Below are 24,818 nucleotides of genomic sequence, written 5' to 3'. Positions count from 1 at the left end.
TGTCCCTAAACAATTATCCTATTCCTGTTCCATCACAGTCACTGGCTCCAGCTCCTGCTGCTGCCAATCAAACTCCTTTGAAGATGGAGCGTGGGCATGCTTTAACGGCTCTGTCTTTGTCTATGGATGCACACAGCCTGGCTTTGGAACGTGCACGCACAGGTGTCTTCTCAACACGTGGCTTTCTAAGGAAGCACCTGGAGCAGTGAGAAACTAATAGTGCCGGTGGGAGACTGCCAGAAAAGCAAAGGAGCCTAAGGAGGGTGTGTTCTGTGAAATATTTATGCACAAAGCAGGTAAGTATTACCTCTTTTTAACTTATTTTTAAAACATAGACTTTAGTATTTCTCTTTTATTCCCCATCTGCTCTGTTCAGTACCAGGAGGCAAAGGAAATGCCTGATACTTCTGATTATGGGGGAGCATATGACAACCTTGTGTGAGCCACGAGTCCAGGGAGAGGAAGTGAAAGGAAAGTAGGTACAGTTCTTTGGGGAGGTCTCAATTATAGTGGCCAAGTTACTTTGTCATGGATAAAGCACACATTCCCTTTGAGCCTCAACACATTTGTCTTGACATTTATGGGCAGTTCATTACCTCGGTCCAGAAGTCCTGTGGGAATCTCTCCTTATGCACAATGTGGCAGTCTTCAAGAGAGCCCATACATATGGTCTGTCCAGACAGAGAGACGAAGTTCCTGTCTGAAAGGCAAAGAAGGAGAAAGGTGAAGACATTTTATATAGTAGTCCACAGTGACAGCCAATCAGTTGCTTTATTTTCCTGAATTTTAGAAAACATTAGAAAATTAAGCAAAACTTGTATTTCTGACTTCCTCAGTAGTAAATCAAATGCTATAAGGAGAAGGATAGGGAGGGTAAATGCTGAACATTGTTCCAACATGAGTTTTTTTTGTGTTCTTTTTTAAATGTTGTATTCCTATAAGCAGTGGCTAGTATGTTAGGTTATGGAGTTACAGCAGATATGATGCTAAAGAATCTATCAGATATGAGAATTATTACTTGGTTTTAGCAATTCATCAAAACAGACACATACACAGCACTTTCAGGAAAGGAACCGCTTTGACGTTGACGCGTTTCATGCTACAAGCGCTTAGTCGCATCTACGATTAAGCGTTTTTAGAGCAAAACACCGCAATGTTAGTGCTGTTCCTTTCCTGAAAGTGCTGTGTATGTGTCTGTTTTTGATGGCTTGTTCCTAATAAACTCTTATCTTATCATATTTGAGCGCAGTCATCCACTTTTCACTTTTTTGTCTTTGCAGGGGTTCATTCAACAAAGGTACCTTACTGCAGAGCACTGAAAAAAAAATGCTTTACCGGCAGCTGGGGAGTAGGGATGAGCCGATGTTCGAGTGGAATGTAAGTTTGAGTCGAACATTGGGTGTTCGCCCAATTCAGAACATTATGGGGCGTTCGCGGGAAATTTGAGCGCCCACGGAACGCACCATTATGCACTGCAAGATTGCAGTGCATTGACGGCTGCTTATTGGCCAAAGCATGCACCTGACCTGCATAACTAGCTTAAAGGAATCTATTTAGAAAATAAAAAAAAAACCTTTACAACCCCTTTAAGCATTATTAAAATCACTGCTCCTGAAAAAACTGACATTTTTAAACTTTTTGCATTGATGACCCAGGTCCCCAAACACCTTTTTATGATAATAACTTGCATATAAGCCTTTAAAATGAGCACGTTTGTTTTTTCACGTTCGTATCCCATAGACTTTAACAGTGTTTGCGAGTTTGCACACATTTTTTGCCTGTTTGCGAGTTCTGCTGCGAACCGAACCTGGGGAGGTAGGTTTGACAAAGATGTGTGCTCAGCCTCCCCAATAGCTGTATAGATGTAAGAAAAAATTGGAGCAAGCAAGAATTTTTTTTCTATGGATGGGATGCCACACTAAAAGTTTGGTACGCGGGGTAACAGAACCTAAAGCTCTGCTTCCTTTCTTTAAGACTTGCACACGGGAAATATTAGTTTTGAAAGTAAACAGTGGCAAAGCCAGTCTTGCTCTATTAATTAGTATAGGACAAGTCAGCCCCATCAATACATAGAGACCATAATACCACTCTTTACATACAGTTGGGAAAATAATTATTTGAACCACTGCAGATTTTGTAAGTTTGCCCACTTTCAAAGAAATGAAGGGTCTATACTGTTTATTATAGGTATATTTTAAATGTTAGATACAGAATATCAACCAAAATCCAGGAAAAAGACACATGATACAAATGTTATAAATTGAGTTGCAGTTCAGCGAGGAAAATAATTATTTGATCCCCAAGCAAAACATGACCTAGTACTTGGTGGATAAACCCTTGTTGGCAAGCACAGAGGTAAGACGTTTCTTGTAGTTGGTGATCAGGTTTGCACACATCTCAGAAGGGATTTTGGTCCACTCTTCTTTACAGATCTTCTCTAAATCCTTAAAGTTTATTGGCTGTCTCTTGACAACTTAAAGTTTTTACTCCCTCCATACATTTTCTATAGGATTAATGCCACTTTATGACCTTATTGTGCTTCTTCTTGAGTCACTCCATTGTTGCCTTGGCAGTGTATTGGGTCATTGTCATGCTGGAAGACCCCCCATCTACCACTAGAAGCACAATAAGGTCATAAAGTGGCATTAATCCTATAGAAAATGTATGGAGGGAGTAAAAACTTTAAGTTGTCAAGAGACAGCCAATAAACTTTAAGGATTTAGAGAAGATCTGTAAAGAAGAGTGGACCAAAATCCCTCCTGAGATGTCTGCAAACCTGGTCACCAACTACAAGAAACGCCTTACCTCTGAGCTTGCCAACAAGGGTTTCTCCACCAAGTACTAAGTCATGTTTTACATGGGGATCAAATATTTATTATACTCACTGAACTGAAACTTAATTTATAGCATTTGTTTTTTCAGGATTTTTGGTTGATATTCTGTCTCTATCATTTAAAATACACCCATGATAAAAATGATAGACCCTTCATTTATTTGTAAGTGAGAAAACTTACAAAATCTGCAGGGGATCAAATAATTATTTTCCCCACTGTATATACAAGGAGCAGTTGGTACAATATATGGGCAAACCTTTGTGGACACCTGACCTGTAAGAGGTTGTTGGACATGATCATACCATTCCAAAGCCATAGTCTTTAATATGGCGTTGTCCTCCCCTTATGACTTATAGCCTCTATTCCTCAGGGAAGGATTTTCATAAGATTTTGTAGCGTGTCTGTGGGAATTTCAAAGGTCAGGTTCTATACTGGATGAAAAGTTCTTGCTTGTAGTCTGTTTTCCAGCTCATTACAAATGTTCATATACTAGACGTATACATAGTGACTTTGCCCATCTACCTACTACACATTAGTTATACCAGTTTCCTCATTTATAATCTGTGTGCGCATTATATAGAATAATGGAAACATATGGTGCAGAACACTTGCAATGCTAGCCTCTAACCCTTACCTTTAAAGTCATAGATCTGAACCGTACGTAGAGAGCTGTGTATAAAATAGACAGAGCCGAGAGCCTGAAAAACAAACATTGTAAGATATGTTAGAACATTGACTACAATGAGCAGCACAGGGTTAATGTAATACTGGGGTCTTTGGCAGGGCAGGGGTTAATGAAGTAACCTTCCATAGGTTACTCATAGTCTATTCTATAGACAAGTGTATATAGGTAAACCCGTCAGCCCCCCAACCAGCCCTAGGGGGCACACTGGGACCTCCCATCTTCACTGCTCCACTTGGTTGATTAATTGGGAGCCGGCGATCAATAGGAGGCAGAAAATTAAAACTATTTTTAAGAGATTAAGTCGTTTAACAGCTGTCTGGAGCTATGTCAGAGAGGGATACCACAGAGACAGGGAGGGGAGGGAAAAAAAGCGGAGGAGGAGGGAGATGGAGGGGGGGCAGGGAGAAGTACACAGAATGTGAATTTAGGGAAGGTGTATATGGGACTACAACCCAACCAATATGTTTCTTATAACCCTATCAAATCCTGCACCGGGCATTGTGTCTATGCTATGGTATGGTATGTTTTGTACTTTTTTTGCTGGGTAACCGTTCACTATATATAATCATTAAAAAAAACAAGAGGAATAAAGCATCACACAATGTAGAGGCTCCTTGCATTCCTTATAGATATTGTACAAAACTTCTATAAAAAATAAAGGGGGGCAGTGGCAATGAAGTGCAATAAGCGTCGGCAACCAGGAAATGACATCTTTACCCGTTCAGCGCTCATGGACCATGGATAGATGACTATTTTTTTTTCACTGAGGTTTATTGCATTGCTTTAATGGTTATTTGCCCTAATACATAAAGTCTACAGGATGTTTAGAATAGAGCAAACAGCAATAATCTGCAGTTAAAATTGGAAGCCAATCAACTTTGAAACGCTCAGGATAATCTAAACAAGGAAAGGTGATTTCTAATTGGTTGATATTAGATTACACACTTTGCTGACTGATTGTTTTTATATGAAGGTCATTCTGCTTTATTTTTAGCGTGCTACAAAATGACTGGTGATGTGTTGTAAACCATCGCATCCAATCAGAAATCAGCTTTAGAAACTCTGTGCAGTCAGGGTAAAAAAAGTGGTTGTCCGATTGGCTGTTTGTGGTTACTACACATTAGTGGTCTTTGCATCATTATTAACAGGGGTCAGAGATACTGAGAGGAAAAAAAAAAGGGAAAAAAAAGAGAAATGTATAAGGTTATTGCTGATTTATTATTCAGTATACAGAAAGAAAATAAGAAAACCTAAATATGAACAATTGCCCTATGCCTCTGTTTTGTCTATCATGCCTTTTAATAATCGGCCTACTAAAATGGCAAACATGGGCAGTTAGATACTTCAGGGTCCACATAAAGCCTCATTGCCCTAAATGTCTATGAAGCCTACCAGGGCTCAGACAGGCACTGAGAGACTTGATGGGAGCGTCTGGCAGAGGAAGGGTTAACAGAGTGATGCTGTTCGAGTGGAAGGGGGTGCAGAGACTCTCAGACATGTTCATAAATCAGAGTCTCGCACGAGAGAGTCGCAAAAATATAGAGCACCAAATAATTGCCTATCAAAAGAGCGTTAATAACCAGGAGTGAGAAGAGAAAGAGACAGCGCTGCCTGGGGAGAGGAACGGTGCACGCCAGAGAGGGAGAGACCGCTGACAGAGGAGAGAAAGCCACAACTCACGAGAGAGAGTCTGGAGAGCGGAGAGAGACACACAGACAGACAGGTGGGAAGAGAGGAGAGAATACCGACCAAAGAAAAAAATGAATGGAATTCTAAAGATGAGACTTCTGGAGAGAATAGAAGGATGAAAGAGGAAGAGACATGTGACTGGAGAAGGACTAACTAGTAACAAAGAGACAGCTGAGTGCTGGGAGTAAAATGAATAAAACAGGAAGAGACCGATGCTTGGACAGAAATAAAAGGAATAACTAGTGAAGAAGAGACAAGTTGACCAGAGAGAATAAAAGGACTAACTAAAAAGGAAGAAACAGCTGACTGGAGAGAAAAGAAGGACTAATTAGTGATGACGAGACAGCTGACGAAGGAAATAGGACTAACTAGAAAGGAAGAGATAGCTGACTGGAGGGAAAAGAAGGATGAACTAGTGAGGAAAAGACAGCTGACTAGAGGGAATAGAATAACTAACTAGTGAGGAAGAGAGCAAAGATTGGAGGTAAAAGAAGGACTAACTAGTGAGGAAGAGAGCAATGAGCAGAGGAAATAGAAGCACTAACTAGTGAGGAAGAGAGCAATGACTAGGGAATAGAATAACAAATGATTGAAAAAGAGAGCAAAGACTGGAAACAATAAGAGGACTAACTAGTGAGAAAGAGAGCAAAGACTGAAAGGAATAGGAGGACTAACCAGTGAGGAAGAGAGCAAAGACTGGAGGGAATAGAATAACTAACTAGTGAGGAAGAGAGCAAAGATTGGAGGTAAAAGAAGGACTAACTAGTGAAGAAGAGAACAATGAGCAGAGGAAATAGAAGCACTACCTATTGAGAAAGAGGGCAACGACTGGAAGGAATAGAAGGGCTAACTAGTGAGGAAGAGAGCAAAGACTGTAGGGAATAGAAAAACTAATTAGTAAAAAAAAGAGAGCAAAGACTGGAGACAATAGGAGGACTAACTAGTGAAGAAGAGAGCAAAGACTGAAGAGAATAAGAGGACTAACTAGTGAGGAAGAGAGCAAAGACTGGAGGGAATAGGAGGACTAACTAGTGAGGAAGAGAGCAAAGACTGGAGGGAATAGGAGGACTAACTAGTGAGGAAGAGAGCAAAGACTGGAGGGCTTAGGAGGAATAACCAGTGAGGAAGAGAGCAAAGACTAGAGGGAATAGGAGGACTAACTAGTGAGGAAGAGCAATGAGCAGAGGGAATAGAAGCACTAACTAGTGAGGAAGAGAGCAATGACTGTAGGGAATAGAATAACAAATGAGTGAAAAAGAGAGCAAAGACTGGAGACAATAGGAGGACTAACTAGTGAAAAAGAGAGCAAAGACTGGAGGTAAAAGAAGGACAAACTAGTGAGGAAGAGAGCAAAGACTGGAGGGAATAGGAGGACTAACTAGTGAGGAAGAGAGCAAAGATTGGAGGTAAAAGAAGGACTAACTAGTGAAGAAGAGAACAATGAGCAGAGGAAATAGAAGCACTACCTATTGAGAAAGAGAGCAACGATTGGAAGGAATAGAAGGGCTAACTAGTGAGCAAGAGAGCAAAGACTATAGGGAATAGAAAAACAAATTAGTAAAAAAAGAGAGCAAAGACTGGAGACAATAGGAGGACTAACTAGTAAAGAAGAGAGCAAAGACTGGAGGAAATAGGAGGACTAACTAGTGAAGAAGAGAGCAAAGACTGGTGGGAATAGCAGGACTACCTAGTGAGGAAGAGCGCAAAGACTGGAGGGAATAGGAGGACTAACTAGTGAGGACGAGAGCAAAGACTGGAGGGAATAGGAGGACTAACTAGTGAGGAAGAGAGCAAAGAACGAAGGGAATAGAATGACAAACAAGTGAGGAAGAGAGCAAAGAACGAAGGGAATAGAATGACAAACAAGTGAGGAAGAGAGCAAAGACTGAAGGGAATAGGAGGATTAAGTAGTGAGGAGGAGAGCAAAGTCTAAATGAAAAGAACTCACCACTCCAGGTGTAACTGATACGCCCAGTGGAACACACACCTGAGTGCTAACCCTGGCTCGCCTCCGTAGTAAATTGTCAAAATAAGAAACCGATGCACCACACGTGGGCTCCAAGTAAAGTTTATTGGAATATGAAAATATCCAAAATGACACCAGAGGACACCAGCAGTGGTCAATGTAGACGCGTTTCACACAACAGAAATGTGCTTAATCATTATCATTACTATTGTAGATTAAGCACATTTCTGTGTCTACCTTGACTACTGCTGGTGTCCTCTGGTGTCATTTTATATATTTTCATATTCCAATAAACTTTACTTGGAGCCCACGTGAGGTGCAGCGGTTTCTTATTTTGAGGAAGAGAGAAAAGACTGGAAGTAATAGGAGGACTAACTAGTGAGAAAGAGAGAAAAGACTGGAAGGAATAGGAGGACTAACCAGTGATGAAGAGAGCAAAGACTGGAAGGAATAGGAGGACTAACCAGTGAGGAAGAGAGCAAAGACTGGAAGGAATAGGAGGACTAACTAGTGAGGAAGAGAGCAAAGACTGGAAGGAATAGGAGGACTAACCAGTGAGGAAGAGAGCAAAGACTGGAAGGAATAGGAGGACTAACTAGTGAGGAAGAGAGCAAAGACTGGAAGGAATAGAAGGACTAACTAGTGAGGAAGAGAGCAAAGACTGGAAGGAATAGGAGGACTAACCAGTGAGGAAGAGAGCAAAGACTGGAAGAAATAGAAGGACTAACCAGTGAGGAAGAGAGCAAAGACTGGAAGGAATAGGAGGACTAACCAGTGAGGAAGAGAGCAAAGACTGGAAGGAATAGGAGGACTAACTAGTGAGGAAGAGAGCAAAGACTGGAAGGAATTGGAGGACTAACCAGTGAGGAAGAGAGCAAAGACTGGAAGGAATAGGAGGACTAACGAGTGAGAGGGACAGAAATGACTGGAAGGAATAGGAGGACTAACTAGTGAGGAAGAGAACAAAGACTGGAAGGAATAGGAGGACTAACTAGTGAGGAAGAGAGCAAAGACTGGAAACAATAAGAGGACTAACCAGTGAGGAAGAGAGCAAAGACTGGAAGGAATAGGAGGACTAACCAGTGAGGAAGAGAGCAAAGACTGGAAGGAATAGGAGGACTAACCAGTGAGGAAGAGAGCAAAGACTGGAAGGAATAGGAGGACTAACTAGTGAGGAAGAGAGCAAAGACTGGAAGGAATAGGAGGACTAACTAGTGAGGAAGAGAGCAAAGACTGGAAGGAATAGGAGGACTAACTAGTGAGAAAGAGAGCAAAGACTGGAGGGAATAGGAGGACTAACTAGTGAGGAAGAGAGCAAAGACTGGAAGGAATAGGAGGACTAACCAGTGAGGAAGAGAGCAAAGACTGGAAGGAATAGGAGGACTAACTAGTGAGGAAGAGGAGCAAAGACTGGAAGGAATAGGAGGACTAACTAGTGAGGAAGAGAGCAAAGACTGGAAGGAATAGGAGGACTAACTAGTGAGGAAGAGAGCAAAGACTGGAGGGAATAGGAGGACTAACTAGTGAGGAAGAGAGCAAAGACTGGAAGGAATAGGATGACTAACTAGTGAGGAAGAGAGCAAAGACTGGAAGGAATAGGAGGACTAACTAGTGAGGAAGAGAGCAAAGACTGGAAGGAATAGGAGGACTAACTAGTGAGGAAGAGAGCAAAGACTGGAAGGAATAGGAGGACTAACTAGTGAGGAAGAGAGCAAAGACTGGAAGGAATAGGATGACTAACTCGTGAGGAAAAGAGCAAAGACTGGAAGGAATAGGAGGACTAACCAGTGAGGAAAAGAGCAAAGACTGGAAGGAATAGGAGGACTAACTAGTGAGGAAGAGAGCAAAGACTGGAAGGAATAGGAGGACTAACTAGTGAGGAAGAGAGCAAAGACTGGAGGGAATAGGAGGACTAACTAGTGAAGAAGAGAGCAAAGACTGGAAGAAATAGGAGGACTAACTAGTGAGAGGGACAGAAATTACTGGAAGAAATAAAAGGACTAATTAAAGAGGAAAAGAGAGCAAAGACTGGAGAGAATAAAAAGAGAAACTAGTAATACAAAGACAACTGATTGTACAAGGGCAAACTAGTGAGGAATAGAAAAGGGACCACTGATTAGAAAGTAGAAACCGACAACAGAACATTTTCTGAGGTGGGATAACCGATTTTATAAATACAGAAGGCAGCGATGTGAGATGATCAATAACCAGTCTGATTTAGACATCTGTGATCAACAGCAAACCCGTCAGACTTCCCAGAAGACTGATTGTCCATGTTGGATCATTTGTTTTTATTTTAACCTCACACTAAACTGATGAAAGAGGTGTCTGGCTGTGTTCTTGCCTACAATATGAGCATTTATAAAGGGATTTGTGGGAAATTCGGGTGGTCATATTATGCCTGCACATCTAACTGCTATCTACCTACCTCTAATGTCTACAGTAAACGAAAAAACAAACCTGTAGACAAAATGAAAAAAAAAAAATGTAACTCCTTTTTCACTGGGAGCTGCTGCTTTAAATGGGCCGTGACGCTCAAGACCAAAAAGAGGGGCTGCTGATCATGCGGGCTTCCAATAGTTGATAGTTGCCTGTGAGCTGTCCACTATAGCTTGGTCAAAGTTCTGAGGGAGCCAATGGGACAGACCTCAGCAACACATATACACGGTGGCTGGGCATTTGGGCCTCCTTGCCATGCTGATGCATTTGTGCTTATTGCTGTGATAAAAGGGTTGAACGAAAAATGAGATTATATTATATTAGAGTATACAGTGGAACCTCGGATTGCGAGCATAATCCGTTCCAGGAGAATGCTCGCAATCCAAAGTACTCACATATTAAAGCGAGTTTCCCCATTGAAGTCAATGGAAACAAATTTTTTTTGTTCAGCATTGAATTCAATGGCATGCAATACCGCATGCGGCCAGAGGCGGGGGGCGCTGGAGAGCCTCGGAAACAGCCGAAAAGGCCCAAGGACACCTCGGCTGACCTCAGAAAGACTTTGCTCCTGAGAATTGCCGAGCTAACCTCTGCATTTCCGAACGGCGCAGATCGGCTGCGATTGGCGACCTTCGGCTCTGCTCGACTCTGGTGCCCCCCACCTCAGGCCAAATGCGGTACTGCACACCGCTTTGGCCTGAATCGTGCTCATTTTGCGAGACAACACTCGCAAACCGAGTTACGATTTTTGAAAATACAGTGCCTGTTTTGAAAAACGCTTGTTAACCGCGTTACTCGCAATCCGAGGTTCCACTGTGGTATGTGTAGCGCCTGCCCATTTTCGGAGCTGATGCTATTTGAAATTTAGGGGAAAGTTCAGAAATAGTTGGCTCCGAACTAGTTTAATTGTTAAATTTGCAGTCTCTGCTCTAGCTTGGCTGTGCTGTGTGTTATCCTTTTGTCCGGGGACTCCCGTCACCCCCAGACGGCAGGTGGCAGCAGTGGGGTCAAGTGTGTCACTCCTACACAAACGACGTAAAATTTTCAAATTTCGACGCGGGAACGACGGCCATACTTAACATTAACTAGGCCAGCTATTTGTTCGACTAACTTTACGCCGGAAAAAGCCGTACGTAAACGACTTAAAAAAATGCGCCGGGCGCACGTACGTTTCTGAATCGGCGTATCTAGTCATTTACATATTCTACACCGAACTCAACGGAAGCGCCACCTAGCGGCCAGCGTAAATATGCACCCTAAGATACGACGGCGTAGGAGACTTACGCCGCTCGTATCTTAGCCTAATTTAAGCGTATCTGGTTTCCAGAATACGCTTAAATTTAGGACGGCGTAGATTCAGAGTTACGACGGCGTATCTACTGATACGCCGGCGTAAAGCTATCTGAATCTAGCTAACTATATGAATTTATTCCCTAAGGCAGGAGAGAACAAAGAAACACTGCAAAGCAACCATTCACATGTTTCACCTGCTTACCTATAGTAAACAATCCCATTTCGGTCTACTGATAAAACTAAAACAGGAATTCTGACTACACATTATAAATTGCTGCACTTTGCTATTTGCCTTATTGACTAAGCCTTCATTTAGATGTTAATCTGATATACAAAAATTCAGATTTTTGGTTAAAATGGCTGTATATTGTGGCAGATTATTAAAGTAAACCTATACTAAATTAACAATTGAAGCTACCATTGCTGAACTACTGAAAATGCTAGTTGCCTGGCAGTATGTGACTTCAGTTCAGAAGGAAGGAGCTGGGGAACAAAGAAGAGGCAGAATTTAAAGGGGTTGTAAAAGTTTGTCTTTTATTTTCTAAATAGGTTCCTTTAAGCTAGTGCATTGTTGGTTCACTTACCTTTTTCTTTGATTTCCCTTCTAAATGTTTTTTTTCTTTGTTTGAATTTCTCACTTCCTGTTTCTCCTCAGTAAGCTTGCCCCCATCATCCGAGCGGTGGAAAGTCATTTAGAACAGCTTACTAAACACCTTACTGAGGAGGAACAGGAAGTGAGAAATTCAGACAAAGAAAACAAAGAAAAAAAACATTTAGAAGGGAAATTGAAGGAAAAGGTAAGTGAACTAACAATGCACTAGCTTAACCACTTCCAGACCGCCGCATGTATATGTACGTCGGCAGAATGGCACATTGGCGTACCTGTACGTCGCTGCCTAGACGTGGGTCCGATCGGGGCCCCCCCACTACATGCGGCGGTCGGATTCCCGCGGGGAGCGATCCAGGACGACGGCGCGGCTATTCGTTTCTAGCCGCCCCCTCGCGATCGCTCCCCGGAGCTGAAGAACGGGGAGAGCCGTATGTAAACACGGCTTCCCCGTGCTTCACTGTGGCGGCGCATCGATCGAGTGATCCCTTTTATTAGGGAGACTTGATCGATGACGTCAGTCCTACAGCCACACCCCCCTACAGTTGTAAACACACACTAGGTGAACCCTAACTCCTACAGCGCCCCCTGTGGTTAACTCCCAAACTGCAACTGTCATTTTCACAATAAACAATGCAATTTAAATGCATTTTTTGCAGTGAAAATGACAATGGTCCCAAAAATGTGTCAAAATTGTCCGAAGTGTCCGCCATAATGTCGCAGTCACGAAAAAAATCGCTGATCGCCGCCATTAGTAGTAAAAAATAAATAATAAAACTATCCCCTATTTTGTAAACGCTATAAATTTTGCGCAAAGCAATCGATAAACACTTATTGCTTTTTTTTTTACCAATAATAGGTAGAAGAATACGTATCGGCCTAAATTGAGGAAAAAAAATGTTTTATATATGTTTTTGGGGGATATTTATTATCGCAAAAAGTAAAAAATATTGAATTTTTTTCAAAATTGTCGCTCTATTTTTGTTTATAGCGCAAAAAATAAAAATCGCAGAGGTGATCAAATACCACCAAAAGAAAGCTCTATTTGTGGGGAAAAAAGGACGCCAATTTTGTTTGGGAGCCACGTTGCACGACCGCGCAATTGTCAGTTAAAGCGACGCAGTGCCGAATTGTAAAAACCCCTTGGGTCATTTAGTAGCATATTGGTCCGGTCCTTAAGTGGTTAAAGTAAACCTATACTTAATTAATTATTGAAGCTACCATTGCTGAACTACTGAAAATGCTAGTTGCCTGGCAGTATGTGACTTCAGTTCAGAAGGAAGGAGCTGGGGAACAAAGAAGAGGCAGAATTTAAAGAAACAGGCTGCTGTAAAGGTAAGTATATTCCCTTTTCTTGTATAGGTATGTTTTTACATATAAAGTCACCCTGTGCTGTAAGAGCCACTGACTTAGAAAATGCTGAAGCCATTGGATCAATATGACAGCCAGGCTTCTAGCATCTTTAAAATGGGAGCTCAGCAATAACAGCCTCCATATTTCCCGTGTTTGGGTCCTCAGTATGATATTCATACAAAGCTCCCCTGGATGAGAGCGTGCAGATTTATGTTGTTGTTTATGAACATGTAAACCCATTATATTTCCCCCATAAAATGTCGGCATTTGTAAGTAGACTTTTGCACCAGCACTAGGAAATCATTCAGTTCGGTATATGAGTTCATCTATATCTTGCATACAGTATTTACACACACGCCTCATACTCCGCACACCTCCATCGCTTTCCCTCCCTCTGCGTATTTATCACGCTGCTGACATAATCAATACTTTTAATCTAGAGCTAAATTTATTAACTATGGTAGACAGGAGGGGAGATAAATGTGACCCCCGCCTCGCACACAGCACACTACATGACTTTACTAACTTCAGGGGTTCACAAGTTTCTGTATAGAGGGAGAAGACAGTAGGCTCATGGATGATTTAGAAAGAAGAACCCTTCTAATAGAAAGAGTACTGTCACATGTACACTCAGATCCTTAACCACTTAAGGACCGGACCAATATGCTGCTAAATGACCCAAGGGGTTTTTACAATTCGGCACTGCGTCGCTTTAACAGACAATTGCGCGGTCGTGCGACGTGGCTCCCAAACAAAATTGGCGTCCTTTTTTTCCCACAAATAGAGCTTTCTTTTGGTGGTATTTGATCACCTCTGCAGGTTTTTATTTTTTGCGCTATAAACAAAAATAGAGCGACAATTTTAAAAAAAATGCAATATTTTTTACTTTTTGCTATAATAAATATCCTCCAAAAACATATATAATTTTTTTTTCCCTCAGTTTAGGCCGATACGTATTCTTCTACCTATTTTTGGTAAAAAAAAATCGCAATAAGCGTTTATCGATTGGTTTGCGCAAAATTTATAGCGTTTACAAAATAGGGGATAGTTTTATTATTTATTTATTGTTTTACTACTAATGGCGGCGATCAGCGATTTTTTTCGTGACTGCGACATTATGGCGGACACTTCGGACAATTTTGACACATTTTTGGGACCATTGTCATTTTCACAGCAAAAAATGCATTTAAATTGCATTGTTTATTGTGAAAATGACAGTTGCAGTTTGGGAGTTAACCACAGGGGGCGCTGAAGGAGTTAGGGTTCACCTAGTATGTGTTTACTAGTGTAGGGGGGTGTGGCTGTAGGACTGACATCATCGATCGAGTCTCCCAATAAAAGGGATCACACGATCGATGCAGCGCCATAGTGAAGCACGGGGAAGCCGTGTTTACATACGGCTCTCCCCGTTCTTCAGCTCCGGGGCGCGATCGCGAGGGGGCGGCTAGAAACGAATAGCCACGCCCTCGTCCCGGATCGCTCCTGAAGCTACAGGAACCGCCGCATGTACCGGGGGGGCGGGTCCCGATCGGACCCCCGACCCACGTCAAGCAGAGTACGTTCATGTGCCTGTCCATGCCATTCTGCCGACGTATATGTACATGCGGCGGTCCGGAAGTGGTTAAAGTAGATCTAAACTCAGTCCCTTAAAGTGATATTTAACCCAAAGCCAAAATTCTAAAACTGCAGCTTACCGATTCCTAAATGTGGTGGCTGCATTAGTTTTCTTTTTAGGCTTTTTTCCCCCCTCTGTTTTCACCCGTGATCTGTCCAGTAACACACTGGGGCAGATCCACATACATCAGCGCTGGGCGCAGCGTATGTAACATACGCTACGCCGCTGTAACTTACTTTGAGTTGGTTTGAATCCGCGCCATAAGTTACGGCGGCGTAGCGTATCTCTCGCGGCGTAAGGGCGCGGAATTCAAATTCGGCGGGTAGGGGGCGTGTTTCATTTAAATGAACCGCGTGCCCGCGCCGAACGAACTGCGCATGCGTAAATGGCGTCCAGCCCCATTCACGGACGACTTACGCAAACGACGTAACATTTTCAAAATTATACGCGGGAACGACGGCCATACTTAACATTGAGTACGCCACCATATAGCAGCTTTAACTATACGCCGGAAAAAGCCGAACGGAAACAACGTAAAAAAATGCGACGGCCGCTCGTACGTTCGTGGATCGTCGGAAATAGCTAATTTGCATACTCGATGCGGAATACGACGGAAACGCCACCTAGCGGACGACGGAAAATTGCATCTAAGATCCGACGGCGTACTAAGGCGTACGCCTGTCGGATCTAACCCAGATGCCGTCGTATCTTGTTTTGTGGATACCAAAACAAAGATACGTCACGCAAAATTTGAAATTACGCGGCGTATCAAGAGATACGCCGCCGTTATTTCTTTGAGGATCTGCCCCACTTATGTCGTCTCCATTCTGGGTAAAGGAGCAACAGAGATTCGTTTGGATAGCAGTATTGTTGATCTGGGGGGAGGGAAGGGTTAGATGTACTAGTAGATTTAGATACACTGACAAAACGAAGCTGAACTGCCGCTAACACTTTTTAACCACTTGACCCCCTTCATGACCAGGCCATTTCTTTTGCGATACGGCACTGGGTCGATTTAACGGACAATTGCGGCGTCCTGCAACGCTGCACCCAAACAAAATTGATGTTCTTTTCCCCGCACAAATAGAGCTTTCTTTTGGTGGTATTTGATCACCTCTCCGGTTTTTATTTTTTGCGCTATAAACAAAAAAAGACCGTAAATTTTGGTAAAAAAATACAATATTTTTTACTATAAAAAATATCCCAAAAAACGAATAAAAAAAAAACGAATTTTCTCATCAGTTTAGGCCAATATGTATTCTTCTATATATTTTTGGGAAAAAAATTGCAATAAGCGTATATTGATTGGTTTGCATAAAAAAGGGGATATATTTATGTCATTTTTATTATAATTTTTTTACTAGTAATGGTGGTGATCAACAATTTTTAGCGGGACTGCGACATTGCAGCGGAAAGATCGGACACTTTTGACACTTTTTTGGGACCAGTGACATTTATACAGCGACCAGTGCTATAAAAATGCACTGGGCTGGATTCAAGTAGAATTGCGCTTTTTTTACAGAGGCGCAGGGCAATGTTTTTGCCCTGCGCCCCCGCAAATTTACTGCGCTGCCCTTGATTCACAGAGCAGTAGCTCCGTAAATTGCGTGGGCCTGCCGGCAAAATGCCCGGCGTAAGCGCGCGCAATTTAAATGATCCCGTAGGGGGCGGGAATCATTTAAATTAGGCGCGTTCCCGCGCCGATCGTAGAGCGCATGCTCCGTCGGGAAACTTTCCCGACGTGCATTGCGGCAAATGACGTCCCAAGGACGTCATTTGCTTCAAAGTGAACGTGAATGGCGTCCAGTGCCATTCACGAATCACTTACGCAAACTACGTAAATTTCAAATTTCGCGACGCGGGAACGACTGGTATACGTAACATTGGCTGCCCCTGCTAATAGCAGGGGCAGCCTTACGCAAAAACCGCCGTACGGAAACGACGTAAATTGCGTACGCAGGGCTCGCGTAACGTTGTGAATCGGCGTTAGTATGCAATTTGCATACTATACGCTGAGCACAGCGGGAACGCCACCTAGCGGCCATCGCAAGAATGCAGCCTAAGATATGCGGGTATAAGAGCCTTATGCCGCGCATATCTTAGGCTGCAGTCGGCGTAACGAGGTTCCTGAATCAGGAGCATTCGTTACGCCGGGGCAAGTAAGCAATTGCGCTGTGTAACTTATGGTTACACAGGCGCAATTGCTTCTTGAATCCAGCCCACTGATTACTGTATACATGTCACTGGCTCCCACTGCTGTCAGTGAAAACCAGTGTGAAGAGAGCGGGGGGTGTTGTCAAACCGGGCTGTGTGTGTCTATGAACCCACACCGCCCAGTTTGAGAGTTCACCCGCACGAGTGCGCCCAGAGCAAGCGGTTTGCTATGGGGGCACTCAGAGAAGAGAAGGAGCAAGGATTCTGCATAGAACAAAGAAATGTAGGGGTGACTAATAGGAATGGCAGAGCCACGGGTGTTATAATTAGGGGTGGCAGGTAACTGGATTAAAGCAAAGCGATAGATAATGCAACTGAATTCTGCTGATCAACATGCTGTGGCCAAATCACAGTAAACCTCTTTGAATAGACGCACGCATGCACACACGCACGTCACGTGCGCGCGCACACGTCACACGCACGCACATATGCATGCATGCACACACGCGCACATACTATGTATAACCAAAATATAAGACAAGAAAGGAAAAGAAATGCTGTGGATCAGAGTCAGTACCCGCACCACCAGTTTCGTTTATTTATGACCAGCGCTGTGTCTTTCCACTGCAACACATTGATTTTTCGTATAACTTAAACAATGAACCCATTTATTTCTCCGATTATTTCCTCTTCTCCACAATACCCGGCTTACTCATTAGAATGATTTTTTGTTTATTCATGATCCATTACACTGAGCCTGAACGACAACAAAAATCTATTGATTTGCATTTATAATCAAATGGGTCAATGCATTTTTCAATATCTCAATTATCACGTCATATGATATCAGCATACGCTGGTGTGGGAAACAGCGGGCAAAGCCGCCTAGCTTACAGCAATGCCATACTATACCGTTTCATTTATAAACGGAGCATTGCTTTTTGATTACAGGATGAGACATTTTTAAGGGAGGTTGACCATAAACCAATATCCACCCATACATACACATACTGGGCTAGATTCAGGTACAATTGCGCTTTTTTTACGGAGTTGCAGGGCAACGTTTTTGCCCTGCGCCCCCGCAAATTTACTGCGCTGCCCTTGATTCACGGAGCAGTAGCTCCGTAAATTGCGTGGGCGCGCCGGCAAAATGCCCGGCGTAAGCGCGCGCAATTTAAATGATTAAAATTAGGCGCGTTCCCGCGCCGATCGTAGAGCGCATGCTCCGTCGGGAAACTTTCCCGACGTGCATTGCGGCAAATGACGTCGCAAGGACGTCATTTGCTTCAAAGTGAACGTGAATGGCGTCCAGCGCCATTCACGAATCACTTACGCAAACTACGTAAATTTGAAATTTCGCGACGCAGGAACGACGGCTATACGTAACATTGGCTGCCCCTGCTAATAGCAGGGGCAGCCTTACGCGAAAAACGCCGTACGGAAACGACGTAAACTGCGTACGCAGGGCTCGCGTAACGTTGTGAATCGGCGTTAGTATGCAATTTGCATACTATACGCTGAGCACAACGGGAACGCCACCTAGCGGCCATCGCAAGAATGCAGCCTAAGATATGCGGGCATAAGAGCCTTATGCCGCGCATATCTTAGGCTGCAGTCGGCGCAACGAGGTTCCTGAATCAGGAGCATTCGTTACGCCAGGGCAAGTAAGCAATTGCGCTGTGTAACTATGGTTACACAGGCGCAATTGCTTCTTGAATCCAGGCCACTGTATATGGGAACTGCTTTATCTGCCAAAGGATTTCTAATTTCTGTCCATCCAGTTTTGAAGTTTAAACAGCTCTGCCACACAGAATATCTCAATCTGGTAGGACAAGGAAACTGATTTTTCTCTGGTCGCTAAGCAATACTTACAGGCAGTGGCGTAGCGTGGGTTGTCAGCGCCTGGGGTGAGGCAAGTAATTTGCGCCCCCCTGACCCATGGACTTACCTATTTTCAGCTATCTCTAGTCTGGTCACATGATCCACTATGTGAGACAGCAGTGGTTGTAGGGAAGAGGAGAGTGTGCTTGATAACGACTGGTAAAGCCTGGAGTGGTGACATCATGCATATGTTCCTATGTCCCATCTGTTGTTGGCGCTCCCTCCTCTTCACACTCGTGACAGCGCCCCTCTAAATTTTGCGCCCGGGGGCGGTGGCCCCCCTCGCACCCCCCACGCTACACCACTGCTTACATGTATAATCCCTCCTCCTGATTTTGACTGGACAGTGAAAGGAGAAGCAGCAGGCCGATGAGCCTCTCTGTCACTCTGATCTCTCCTCCTATCAACACAACCCTTAGCACATAAGCATTGCAGCACAACTGACCGGCTCCTTCTTCTTTCTCTCTCAGACTGAGGTCTGATCTACAAGAGGCTGATACCAAGTCAAATTCAGATATGTTTTCATTGTTTGCATTTTTTTAATGCATAAATGAATATGAAGCTAATTTAAATTGTGTCTCTAGCCACCCTGTATTTCAGGGGTGTCTATTTAATTTTCTTTCCTGGATAGTAGTTTGTCTGGGATCTTTTGTAGTTTTTCTCTTTTGGTTTTGAGATTGCTGCAGTACCCTACTGCTGCCACTAGGTGTCTCTGTCATTTAGGGCAATAATTATGAGATTGTAGTAAATCTTGTACTATTGGGTCTTTATGTTCTCTCTGGCTACCATTAGCAGTTTCCTGTGAGTGGTGCATGCTGGGGGAGGATATACAAGCTTGGGGAGTGGCCTAGTGAGCTCTCTCTCCCCCAGGCTGCGGCTTGGGGAGGATGTGTACAAAGTTTGTGCTGTGTAGGCTTATTGAGCCTAGAAAAGAATTCTTCCAGCTGCTGTGTCTGTGCAAGCGCTGCATCCCACTTGTCATGGATGGGACTGCTTGCATGAGGATGCAGGGACACCTGTGCATCCCTGAGCAGGCAAACTCAGCATGTATTCTGTAGTAAACCCATACGAACAAGGCCTTAAAGTGTTACTAAACCCACAACACTTAAATCAGTCTGTATATGCAGTAAAGCATGCTTGTTATACTCACTGTTAAACCTAAGGGGTTCATTAATCCTCTGCATTATATAAAAAGGCCATTTCATCCTGTCCTCTCTGATCCTCCCCCCCCCCTTCTTCCACTGTCCCGAATCCATCTCCTGATAGTACAGAGCCTTGGGGGGAACTCTGCACATGCTCAGTTTGTTGTTTTGTTGGATTTTTTCTTTTTTCTTGGGCGGGTGCATGTAATCAGCACAGGGCCAATCAGCACTGTGCAGACAGATGGTCCGTGGTCTCGCAACCTCACAGGACAGTCAGAGGAGAATGAAAACTCCTCCTACAAGCTTTAACCCGGACACTGATAGACGTCACAAGACTGCTATATACTGCTGATGAGAAAAGGTATTTAGCAATTTATATTTACTAAAATAATTGCATTTCCATGTTCTGTGGGAGACCAGATATAGGGAATGCAGGTCCTGGGTTTAGTGACACTTTGAGATCAATGAGAGCTTTATCACTGTCAGGTTTTGGGGGGGCATTCGCAAAATTCTGCTTTATGGCCCCCGTGATCTGTAGCTACATCGCCTAGCAGAATGCACAGCGTGGTGGGGGGATTGGGTTTGGGTTTTTATGACAGGCCTTTATATACAGTAAGGCCCAGATTCTCGTACGAGTTACGCCGGCGTATCTCCAGATACGCCGGCGTAACTCTGAGTCTGAGCCGTCGTATCTTGGCGCCTGATTCAAAGAATCAGATACGCCAGAATTTGTATAAGATACGACCAGCGTAAGTCTCCTACGCCGTCGTATCTTAACTGCATATTTACGCTGGCCGCTAGGGGCGTGTACGCTGATTTACGCCTAGAATTATGTAAATCAGCTAGATACGCCAATTCACGAACGTACGCCTGGCCGTTGCATTACAGATACGCCGTTTACGTTAGGCTTTTCCCGGCGTAAAGTTACCCCTGCTATATGAGGCGTAGATGAGGCATACTAATGTTAAGTATGGACGTCGGGCCAGCGTGGGGTCACATTAAATTTACATAACACACGCCCACATCTTCCACATTTGAATTAGGCGGGCTTACGCCGGCCTATTTACACTAGGCCGCCGCAACTTTGGTTTGAGAATAATGCACTTGCCTGACAAAGTTGCGGAGGCGTAACGTAAATAGGATACGTTACGCCCGCACAAAGATGCACGCTTCTACGTAAATCTGGGCTTAAGTGTCTACTATAGCTAGATCGTGTCCCACATTGTATGGCCATGGTTACAAACATTGAGGTGAATATCCACCTGACATTTGTAACAGTTCTAATTGTATGGCTCGTAAATCGTGTAATCTGTATTATGTACAATTTTCTCATTCCGGTGTAGATAAGTAGTCATAGGACCACATTCCCTTATCAGACATGAAATGATAAAACTTGGAGCAGAGAACAGCTCTGGTCCAAATCGCATTGTATATTGTAATTAATGGCCACATTCCATTTCAGAATACCAGAGATTTTTTTTTTTTTTACAAGCAAATGGAATGGGGAGGATTCCTATATAGATAGGGGGAAAAAAACCTTGCTTTATTAACCACTTCAGTCCCGGAAGTTTTTACCCCCTTTTGCGATACGGCACTACGTTGCTTTAACTGACAATTGTGCGGCCGTGCGACACTGTACCCAGATAAAATATATGCCCTTTTTTCACACAAATAGAGCTTTCTTTTGGTGGCATTTGATCACCTCTGCGTTTTGTTTTTTGTTTTTGCGCTATAACCAAATAAAAAGACAATTTTGAAAAGAAAAAAAAACATATATTTTTTACTTGCTGCTATAAAACACATTCAATAAAAAAATGTAAAAAAAAAAATTCTTAAAGCGGTGGTTCTGCGGGAATACGATTTATTTTTTTAAGATGATTCTGCCGCTGTTAGTATAGCTAAGGTTGCACTCACCACTCCTATATATGTAGCCACGATCGTTCCGATTTCCCGAAAAAAATATATTTTAGAAAACAGATCGATGGACGTTTCCATCTTGTTTGTGGGCACTCCTGAAGCCCACCACTGTTTACTTCCGGGATGCGGTGAATGCTCTATCCCGCGCGTGTGCAGTGTTGACGGCGATCTGCGCCGTCAACACTGCACAGTTGCCATCGCAACGGCTGGCGTCATGATAATGACCCGCCCCGTTGTGATGAGACACAGCACAGCGCGTCTCCTGGCATTGTCAGGAGACATAGCGCTGGTCGGGGGAGAAAGAACATACACGCCCACTCCCCGCGGTGGATTTTGATGGACAGCTCAGATAAGGCAGCATAAATAGGGCAAGGATCGAGATTTAAAAAAAACAAACAGATTATTTACAGACTATGGCTAGCAGTTTGATTGGGCAAAAGTGTAAATTTAGGGTGAACCTCCGCTTTAATCAATTTAGGCCAATATATATTCTGCTACATATTTTTGGTAAAAAAAATCCCAATAAGCGTATATTTAAGAAATATATTTATGGCAATTTTATTTATTTATTTTTTACTTGTAATGGCGGCGATTAGCGATTTTTAGCGGGACTGCGACATTGCGGTGGACCTAGCTGACACTTTTGACACTTTTTTGGGAACTAGTTTTATTATTACAGTGCTAAAGATATGCAAAAAAAAAACTAACATGTTTCACATCATGGATAGATGCTTAGTCATAGCTGCTAGAAGCATCTATCCATGATGTGAAACATGTTGGCTTTTTTGTCCCCTATGTCCACCTTTTACCATTGATTGCAGTGTTGCATGAATTTTTGGATGTTATACAGCTTTGGATTTTATCCTTTGTTTATTTTGTTTCAATAAATCACCTATCAGAGTACGGCAGTCCAGGAACATTTCTTTTTTCCACAGACTGTTTAGCTCTGGGTTCAATAGCCACCAAAGCTATAACAACCGCTTGCAATAATTAAATGTAAAATACTTCAGGCTATTTGTACCCAAGTCGATCAATCAACTTCGGTACATTCAGCCTGCCCATACATGGTTAAAATCTCGGCCGGCTCCTGCTTAACCAGCCTAGATTCGAACTGTCTATGGCCGACTTAACTATTTTACAGTATCTTTAGCATCATGCCTCCCTGTATCTGTTTCTGTGTAATTATTTTCTTATCCAAAGATCCTGCCAGCAACAGCATTTCCTATTACAGGCTGAGAACATTGAAGCTGGCCATACCCGAATCGAAATTTTGAACCATGAACCAGCTTGTTGGAAAATTTTGCTTCAATCAGCGCATGCAGCCAATCAACCGCAGCACTGATCAGTGTATTCTGAGAGGGAGTCCCACTGTCAGAATACGATACAGCAGGGAGGATTCCCGAATGTGTGGATGGGGGAATCAGTTCAGTTTTATTTAGTTCAGCCCGCTGAACAAGAAAAACGTAACCATGTATGGCTAGCATAAGGATAGACATAAACACTTATGCCCCGTGCACACGGTCGGATTTTCCGACAGCAAAAGTCCGATGTGATCTTTAGGTCGGAAATTCCGACCGTGTGTATGCTCCATCGGACTTCGGCTGTCGGAATTTCCGCCAGCAAAAGATTGAGAGCAGGTTCTTAATTTTTCAAATGGGAAATTCCGATCGTCTGTAGTGATTCCGACGCGCAAAACGCATGCTCGAAAACAATTTGACGCATGCTCGGAAGCATTGAACTTCATTTTCTCAGCTCGTTGTAGTGTTGTACGTCACCGCGTTCTTGATGGTCGGAAGTTCAGAGAACTTTTGTGTGACCGTGTGTATGCAAGCCAAGCTTGAGCAGAATTCCGTTGGAAAAACCATCCAAGGTTTTTCCGACAAAAAATCTAATCGTGTGTACGCGGCATTAGAATTCTCTTGTTCAGTCCAAATATTAATATATTTCTCCATCCACAGTGTAATGAGACAGCTGCTGCACCTGTGGCTGTCAATACCTAAACAGTGACTGCATCTAGTAGGACACACTCACTGTTCAGCCGATAGTTATATACTTGGCTCAGTCGTCTTTTGTTATGTCCGGTGGTACAACCAACATTGATTATTGTTAATCCTCATGCTGCCAGCATTAGTAAATATATAGTTTAGTATATAATAGTTACTCGTTTTACCTTTTTTTTATTTTTAGATTTCTACAGTTACTTCCTGGTTTCTTGCCTAGTCAAAAAAATGTCATACACCCCAGGAGTCTTCAGAAGGAGGGAAGGAGAGGAGGAGGGGTTTTTTCAGCTAAGCACACTCTCTTGCATGCATGCTTAAAGTGGAGGTTCACCCTAAAAACTAATTTTTTACATTAATAGTACAATAGTAAGGGCATACTTTCGGCAGGTTTTTTTTTCTTTTTTCTCTGTACTTACCTTTATATCCGGATTTTGTCCAGGGCTTCCGCGTTCTGATGACTCCGGGACTGGGCGTTCCTATCCCAGCCTCAGGGTTCCGATGACTGCAGGACTGGGCGTTCCTATGCTTCCGTTCGATGATTAACGGCTTGTGAAACAGGTGACCTGTCGCACAACGCGCATCACCAGATTTGTAGTGCGCGCGTCCACACTATCACATGCACAGACAAACGTACATGTACGTCAGCTTGCGCAGCCAAACCGCTGCAGTATATATGCGGAAGGCAGACGGCAAGTGGTTAAGGGAGTTTTTTTACTTTTTCATACAGGTAGTAGGGTATGCAAAATTTAAAACTAACAAAAGCTGGTTAACACAAGACCAACGTCTGCAATTACAGCAGGGAAGGACTGGGCCAGGGGGAGGGGGGCATTGGCCACCTGGGACAGTGCTAATTGTATTTGTTGGGCTGGTGTCCCTTTTAGTGGTAATGCTTCAACATTAACCAGAGGGGGACAAACTGGTAGAGACACAGTGGGCATTATATACCTACCTGCTTTCTCATCAGAGGGAAGTCTCCCAGCATTGACATTTTTCGGAGTTCTGAGATGTCATGTGCTGGAAGATGCAAAAGAAGCCGATGTCTGAAGCTGTGAAAAGATGTCACAGTAGACCATGTTCTTTCGAACACCCTTGATTCACCAATTAATGAGGCACCATGATACACCCTGGAGGTTATTTACTAAAGGCAAATTCACTTGGCACTACAAGTGCAAATTACAAGTGCAACGTGCACTTAAAATTGCAGTGAAAGTGCACTTGGAAGTGCAGTCGCTGTAGATCCGAG

At 43.3% G+C, this 24,818-nt stretch overlaps 1 protein-coding gene across 1 annotated transcript in view; it reads right to left on the bottom strand.

The window, feature by feature from the left end:
• Positions 1 to 24,818, bottom strand: part of LOC120933158 (inositol polyphosphate-5-phosphatase A-like) — a 69,161-nt gene that overhangs the window by 16,014 nt on the left and 28,329 nt on the right. Inside the window, exons 5-6 of the mRNA XM_040346188.1 lie at positions 3,469 to 3,532; positions 597 to 700 (exon numbers count right to left, since the gene is read on the bottom strand). Coding sequence (XP_040202122.1) covers positions 597 to 700; positions 3,469 to 3,532 — 168 coding nt within the window. The remainder of the gene's footprint in view (positions 1 to 596; positions 701 to 3,468; positions 3,533 to 24,818) is intronic.

The sequence above is a fragment of the Rana temporaria genome, chromosome 3 (assembly GCF_905171775.1).
Source record: "Rana temporaria chromosome 3, aRanTem1.1, whole genome shotgun sequence".
Classification (NCBI taxonomy): Eukaryota; Metazoa; Chordata; class Amphibia; order Anura; family Ranidae; genus Rana; species Rana temporaria.
This window is presented reverse-complemented; position numbering and strand designations above follow the sequence as displayed.